The sequence below is a fragment of the Crocuta crocuta genome, unplaced genomic scaffold, assembly GCF_008692635.1.
Source record: "Crocuta crocuta isolate KB4526 unplaced genomic scaffold, BGI_CrCroc_1.0 scaffold653, whole genome shotgun sequence".
NCBI classification, from domain to species: Eukaryota; Metazoa; Chordata; class Mammalia; order Carnivora; family Hyaenidae; genus Crocuta; species Crocuta crocuta.
In genome coordinates this window covers 1,003,928-1,010,999 of record NW_027527134.1, presented here as the reverse complement: position 1 = coordinate 1,010,999, position 7,072 = coordinate 1,003,928, and the positions used below count along the sequence as shown (strand labels likewise).

The window sequence follows — 7,072 nt, the reverse complement described above, 5'->3', positions numbered from 1 at the left end:
CTCCTCCCCCGGGGCCCTGAGGCCGGGTCCCCAGAGCCAGCTGCTCAGGGGCAGGAGGGGGGGTGGGGGGCACCTTCAGCGGGGGGCACCCTCTGTGTCTCTCTTGGCTTTGACAGCCCAGGAGTTGACGCAAAAGTGCTCGTGCTCCTTGTGCGTCGAGAGCCTGCAGAAGCAGCGCCCCCTGCAGGTGTGCGCCTCTGCCAGCAAGCCCTTTGGGTTAAAAGCAGCTCTACGCTCTGCCCCTGGGAAGCCTGGTCGCCGTGTGCTGGGGTGGGGGGTGGGGGCTGTGTCCCGGGAGAGGGCCTAGGAGGCCCCGAAATAGTGGGAGACCCCCGCCCGTCACGGGCAGCACTGCAGGGTGGGCACGCGTTCCGCTGTGGGCTCCCCCATTCGCTCAGCAGATGTGTTGAGTGTCTAGAATGTTCCAGGCTCTGTTCTACGTGCTGAGGGTATGTAGGCAGGGTATGGGGCAGACGTAAAGAAAGGAGTGACGCGTTAGAAGTAAGCGTGAGGAGAGAAGGCAGGAAGGGGGCACTCATCTGGAATTACATCCTGGGGGACCTAACAGGCCACAGCCAGGCAGCGGAGCCCCGAGGAAGGGCGGAGCCTGGCCACGTCCGGGGGAGCGTTCCAGGCCGGGAGGGTGGGATGAGGGACCCCGAAAAGAGCAGGCCAGGCTCCTGTGGAGTGAGCAGGGGCTCATGCGGCTGGGTAGGGTGTGTGGGGTGGGGGCAGGGGCTGCGGTCAGACGCCCGGAGGACCTGTGTGTCGGGGTGTGGCCGGGAGAGGGGCGGTGGACGTGATGTGATCTTGCACTTCTCAGCAGGCCACGCTGGCCACTGTGTTGGGCAATGGCAGGCTGCCCGTGGGGGAGCCTGCCATGTGGAGATTGGGGTCCCGGGTGGGCTGGGCCCGGGAGGAGGGCTGGGTCTCAGGTACCCGTGCAGGTGGGGCTCCCAGACTGTCCGGCAGCTTGGCTGTGGGCATTTCTGAGTGTGATTCGTAAAGGGGGGGAGCTCCAGTTTAGGGGAAGGGTGGCCCCCATGGCTGCATGGGCTGGGCGGCTGTTCCGTTGGGGTTGGATGAGCGGGAGCCCTTCTGGGGATGCGCTGGGGAGGGGAGCAGGTGGGCTTTCGGGAAAGCCTGTTTTAAGCATTCATTTGAGAGCCCGAGGACTTTTCCCCTCGCGGTCCACCCCGTTCCTGTGGGTGGGGAACTCGGGGTTCAGGACCTCCCCGAGAAGCAGGCCGTGTCGCCTTCCAGCAGCTGGGAAAGTGGCGCGGGCCTCCATCCCCCCGTGGGCCCACCCCACCTCGTCCTCACTGCCGGCGCCGTGTCCGGGAAGTCTGCCGATGGCTGGACCTGCACGAGTCTCTGGCGGTGGAAGCAGGGGGCGCTGTGCCAGGGGGTAAGCAGGGGCGGGGGAGACAAGGGTCAGAGCGTCCCCTCCCTGCCGCAGGCGTCCTTGCTGTGGGTCCAGCACGGTGACCCAGTGACCTTGTAGCGTCGGGCCGCTGGCTCGTGGCCTCGTGCTTCCCCGCTCCGAGTCGGCCCCAGCCCGAGAGGATGTCCGTAGAAGCACACGGGCCCTGGTCCTCCTTCCACGCGTTGCTCAGAAGAGTGAGGTAAAGCATCTGGGGGATGACGGCTTAGACGGCCTGTGGTTACCGCCACCGCTGCCCGCTCCCTCTGTGGGGCGGCGCTGGCTCTGTGCCCCTCCTGCTCAGGCTTGGGGCAGCTCCTGACCCCGAGCCCCGCGGGCCAGGGATGGACACAGCTGGACGTTGGTTAGGGTGGCAAGAACAGGTTTTACCCAGTGGTGATAGAAACCAGGAGAAGGGACGGGTGACAGGTGATGGAGCCCTGGGGACGAAGAAGGGGGTGGCGGGGTGAGCAGAGCTCGGTGGAGGAGGTGAGAAATCCCCAAGGGCAGTGAGTGTCAAGGCTGTCGCGGCGCTGTGAGTGCTGCTGGTGGCCCGTCCTTCCTGACGACTCCCTCTGAGAGGGTGGCCTTCGGGTGGTTGAGAGCCACCTGGGGTTGCAGGCGGTAAACACCCCGAATGCTGCTGCTTCAGGACTTGATCTGAGGGGGGCCGGCAGAGCCTGCCGTCGGCTTTGGTGTTTTGGGGGGCCGTGATCCTCCCAGACGTGTGAGAGTCTGGGGACCATGCCGGTGCAGGGGCCCAGCCCAGGTGTGCCGCGTCCTGGCCCCCTGGTGCCCCCCAGGACTGGGTGTGCGCAGCCCCCCGTCCCATAGCACGTGTGTGCCGCACAGAAGGGGCTGTGTGTGTTCAGTTGTTTTTCTTTAGTGGAGGTAAAACGCGCGTAACACATAGTCCACCATTGAAACCGTGTCGACAGCACACGTCTGCGGCATTTAGCGCATTTACAGCGCCGTGCAGCCCCCGCCCTTATCTGTTCCCGAAACACGTCCGTCCCGCAGCGGAGACGCCGTCAGTGACCCCCACCCCCCACCAGCCCCGGGGAAACGCCGTCTGTGTCCGACGCTCTGTCCCGGAGAGGGCTGGCGGGCAGGAGGCTCGTGCCCCTCTGGCCCCACGCCCGGGGCCTCCGCCGCCGACTGACGCCCTGTGCCTGTCTCTGCAGCTCCCGCCTACAGGTCCATCCTGAGCATTAGTGACGAGGCCGCCCGGGTGCAGGCCCTGAACGAGCACCTCAGCACGCGTAGCTACGTCCAGGGCCACGCGCTGTCCCAGGCGGACGTGGACGCGTTCAGGCAGCTCTCGGCGCCCCCCGCTGACGCGCGCCTCTTCCATGTGACTCGGTGGTTCAGGCACATAGAAGCGATCCTGGGCGGCCCCTGCGGCAGAGGCGAGCCCTGTGGGCGCCAAGCAAGTGAGTAGCGGAGTCCCCAGCGCTGCGAGCCCCTCCCGGCGGTGGCCACCTCCGAGGTCAGGGCCCCAAAGACATGTGGCGCCGGTCGGCCGCCGTGCCCAGGGGAGCGCTCGGGGCTGGCTCCTAGCAGCGCACGCGGCACGCGGCCCCCTGAGTGGAGGCGAGGACACGCTGCGCTGAGGGGCGGCCCTCGCGCCAGGCCCCTGTGGGCACTGTGGCGGAGAGCCCGCGGTCACGTCGCCTTCGAGCCACTTCCCGCCCGGCCCGGCTTCCACCTGCTGCTTCTCCCCCGCTCCTTGCATGCGCTGCGGTGCGTGTGTCCGCCAGGTTCAGGCAGCTCCGTCCGAAAACAGTCCTGGGTGACGTTGGACTCTCTGAAAACCGGGCAAGTGTCATTTCTCAGCTTTGAGCTGAAATCCGCCACCCAGCTTTCGCTCCAGCCTGTGAGAGCTGCTGCGTCTGTGACCGCGTGAGGCAGGTTGCTTTGCGGATGCTTCTGGGAAGTCTTAGGCGCTCCGGCCCTGCGATGGACCCCGCGCTGCTTTGCCCCCTGATGCCTGGTGCCCTCGAGCAGCTCGCTCCCCCCTGGCTGGGGCACTCGTGCCGCTTCGTGGGAGGGGTGGGCCGCGTGCTGTCTCGGGGGGTTCTGCTGGGGGGCGCTTCCAGGGGCTCTTCCGGACCTTCAGGGGCGGCATTGAATGCTGCACCACACCTGCAGCGCTGCCCTGGTCCGTGCGGGGTCCCCTGCCGCAGCGGGCGGGGGGCGGCGTCCCTCCTCGAGTGCCGGGTACCGTGGGACGTGGGGTCCTCGACGTCCTGCTGCAAGCGCCCCTTCCCCAGCACAGGGTGGGCGCTTTGTGTACGTGATCTCCTCCCTGTGTGTCCAGCATGGTGCCCGGGTGAGGTCAGCGGTGTTGGCTGTGTCCCCTCTGAGGCTTAGGTGTCGGTTGTCCCCTGGGTCCCAGCTCAGGACACAGCGCGCGGGGGCGGAGGTCAGGCTGGGCCCGGGGCTCCTAGCCTTGGCGGTGGCCTGGCTTGTGCTCCATGGAGGACCTCGTTGAAAGAAAGGTGCAGACGCACGTCACCAGGGACGTCAGGGCATAAAGGCGGGACTCTGCTCCTGCAAACGCCTTTTAATCCACGCAGGGGAAGACACTCGAGGCAGAGCGCACCCTGCGCGTTGACCAGGCTGCGCAAGGCTGGCTCGGAGGCGGTGGGGAGGGGCACCCGGGAAGGCACCCATAGCATCTCCTCCCCCGTCCCTTCCAGGTCCCGCTGTGTGAGCGGGGCCCAGTGTCCTCTCCCACGTCCCAGGGGGGACAGTAGCTGAGCACGGCTCCGTCCCCGAGGCCTCTGGAGGCCTGCCCTGGGCACGCGGCCCCTCCCCGGCCCCCGGCCCCATTCCCTCTGAGTCTGCTCTGCCAGCGCCCGTGACCTGGCTTGTCACTGATGCCGCTAGCCCCATTCCGTGCCGGTTACTGGCGGGCCGTCTGTGTCCCTCCCCACGACTGTGGGGCCTCAGCAGCCCGAGCACCCTCGTGGGCACGGGGTGGATGTGGGCGCCCCGGCCTCCGTTCTTGCCGCCCCCTCCGAGCCCCGTCAGCCTCCTCTCCACGGCTGCAGCACAGGGGGACCACTCGGCTCAGGGCCTCGCCTTCCGCGTCCCTGAATGTGGAGGGCCCCGTGTGTGCTCCTGTCCCCCAGCAGGACCCTCAGGGCGGGCTGGCCGCACCCCGGCGACCTCCCTACAGCCGTGTTCTTCACTGTGGCTCAGAGCGGAGTGTGCGGTTGTGTCGGGTGCAGGTTTGCACCCTCACGGCAGCCCCCTGCCCACGACAGGGCCTCGGGCGGTGGGGGGGGGGGCGCCAGGTACGTGTTACATGAAGGAATGCATGTTCACTGGTTCAGACAGAAACGGGCACGAAGACTTAGCCCCCGGGGTGGCCCCGGCCGTGGCAGAGAGCTGTGTGAGGCGCAGGTCGTGGCGCGCCGGGGCGGCGGGCCGCCTGTGCGCAGTGCGCGGGGGCGCCGGGGGAGTGCTGGTGGAGAGCTTTCCGCAGTAAATCCAGGGTCCTCGTGTGATGTTCTCCAGTTTTCCCCTTTGGTAAGTCCCTATTTGCAGGATGCCAGCGTTCCGTGAACCCGCCACCCCGTGTGACAGTGGTGGCCCTTCAATGCGTGGCCAGGCTCCCTGGGTCCACCCCGGGCTATGTCCTGAGATGGTCGGTGGTCTGGGAAGTGTCTCCAGAGTCCTGAGCCTTCCTGCTTAGCGCGAGCACTACTGGTCCCTGGGTCACATCGGTGTGAGCGACAGCTCGGCTGATGTCCCCAGTCACCCCGGACGGCAGTGTGGACTCTGTTTCGGGGGTGGGGGCCCGAACGAGGGAGGAAACGGATGGCGTCGTACACAGCAGATGGCGTACCCTCGAGTCGCGGAATGAGCGCTTCCCTCAAGGGCGTTTGCTGCATTTGAAATGAACCTGAGATGAGTGTGCTGCTGCACTGAGGGCGTGGGCCCTCCCGTGGGGGGGCACCGCTTGCTGGCGCTGGCCTGGAGGGGGCTCCTGTGGGGCACTGTCTCCTCCTCCCCTGCCTGCTTCCCGCCCCTCCTGCGCGCATGTGCGCACACACACACCACTCACACACATGCACGCACACTCCCACACGCTAATGCACACATACACCAACACACACATGCACACCAACACACATGCACATGCGGGCACTCACGCAGGCACACGTGCACACACACATCCACACGCTCACACACACGCACGGCAGCTGCCTTCCTCCCCCCTCTCCTCTGCCTGTCCGTTAAGTCAGCTTCCGTGTGGCTGATGTGACACGTGGGGCAAAGGGCCATGCCCAGGCCTGGCTTCTTGGTGGGGCCCATCCTGTGCCCCGTGGGTGAGGCACCCCGCTGGCTCTGTGGGCGGAGCTAATGGACGCAGTGTTGTAGCACAGGGTGCTGGGCTCCCACGATGGGGTCGCGCCTCTGCAGGCTCTCAGGGCGCAGGCTGCGTAAGTCCTGCCTGTTGTCCAGCTGGACGCACGGGCCCGGGACCCGCTGAGCCGCAGGGGCCTCCCGAGACCCTGCTGAGCAGGGGGCAGCGGCAGGAGCGGGGGGAGACCGGGCTGTGGGAGGCAGTGAGGGGACAGAGCCGCCCCACGCCGCCTCCGGAGCCGGTCAGGCACCAGTGTGGAGCTCGCGGCCGCATGAGTCTGCTTCGGGATCGAGTCGGAGGTGGCTTGCATGTTGGGGGGAGGGGCAGCGCAGCACTGAGGGGAGCCGGCCACGTGTTCGCCCCCCTCAGAGGGAGACGGGGCTGAGGCTGGAGGCCATCCTCTCCCCCGGCCCGTCCTGTGCTGCCCCGGAAAGCAGCCCGTGTGGCGCATGTCCCTTAAAGCCGCCACAGAGGCCTGTTCCCTGGGGGAGGAGGGCACCCCCAGTTGCGTGCCGCATGAGAGCCCCCTCCTGGCAGCAGTGGTGGCCACTGAGCACGGCCGCAAACGGGGGGCGGGCGCTGCTGGGCACGGGCATCCCCCCGGGCCTCCCTCGGCCATGCTGTGGTTCCGGACGTTGCGTGGAACGTGAGCCAAGCAGAGAAGGGGCCGCGTGTGACGTGGTGATGCCGGCACAGCCGCGTCATCCAGCCCCGTTGGGCGGTTCATCGGGGAAAAGCCAGGCGTCGCGTAGGTGTGATCTGTGGTTCTGTGACCCTCCCCACTCTGTGCCCTCGCAGGCAGAGGTCGGCGGGGGCAGCCTCAGTGGTCTCCTCCAGCGGGGTCTCCACCATGCAAGCTCCGCCTTTACAACAGCCTCACCCGGAACAAGGTCAGGAGGGGTCACGTGGCGGCTGGGGGGTGGGAGGGCCCTGGCAGCCACATGCCCTTGCGGAGCCCACGACCCCGGGCAGCTGCATCGGGCTCTGCAGTAAGTGCACACGGGACTGGAGATCAGTCAGCTGCTCGCCCTGTGTCCTCCGAGCGGCCCGGGGACAGTGGTCCTCTGAGGGGACCCCCGCGGGGGGAGGGGGACGCTGCGAGGGGAGGGCCGCCTGCTGGCCCGGCAGTGCCCTGACCACCCACCTGGCCGCCCAGGCGTAGACGCCCACGGCCGCTCAGAGCCAGGCCAGGTGTTGGCCTGCTTTCGGAGAGGACACGTGGTGGCAGCGGGTGCCGCGGTGCGAGCCAAGCCAGACGGCCAGAGCGGCGG

General features: G+C 67.7%; 1 protein-coding gene across 1 annotated transcript in view; it reads left to right on the top strand.

The window, feature by feature from the left end:
* The window catches only part of CARS1 (cysteinyl-tRNA synthetase 1), a 41,886-nt gene that overhangs the window by 6,714 nt on the left and 28,100 nt on the right, over positions 1-7,072 (top strand). The window contains exons 2-3 of the mRNA XM_077754959.1: positions 2,608-2,856; positions 6,600-6,691. Coding sequence (XP_077611085.1) covers positions 2,608-2,856; positions 6,600-6,691 — 341 coding nt within the window. The remainder of the gene's footprint in view (positions 1-2,607; positions 2,857-6,599; positions 6,692-7,072) is intronic.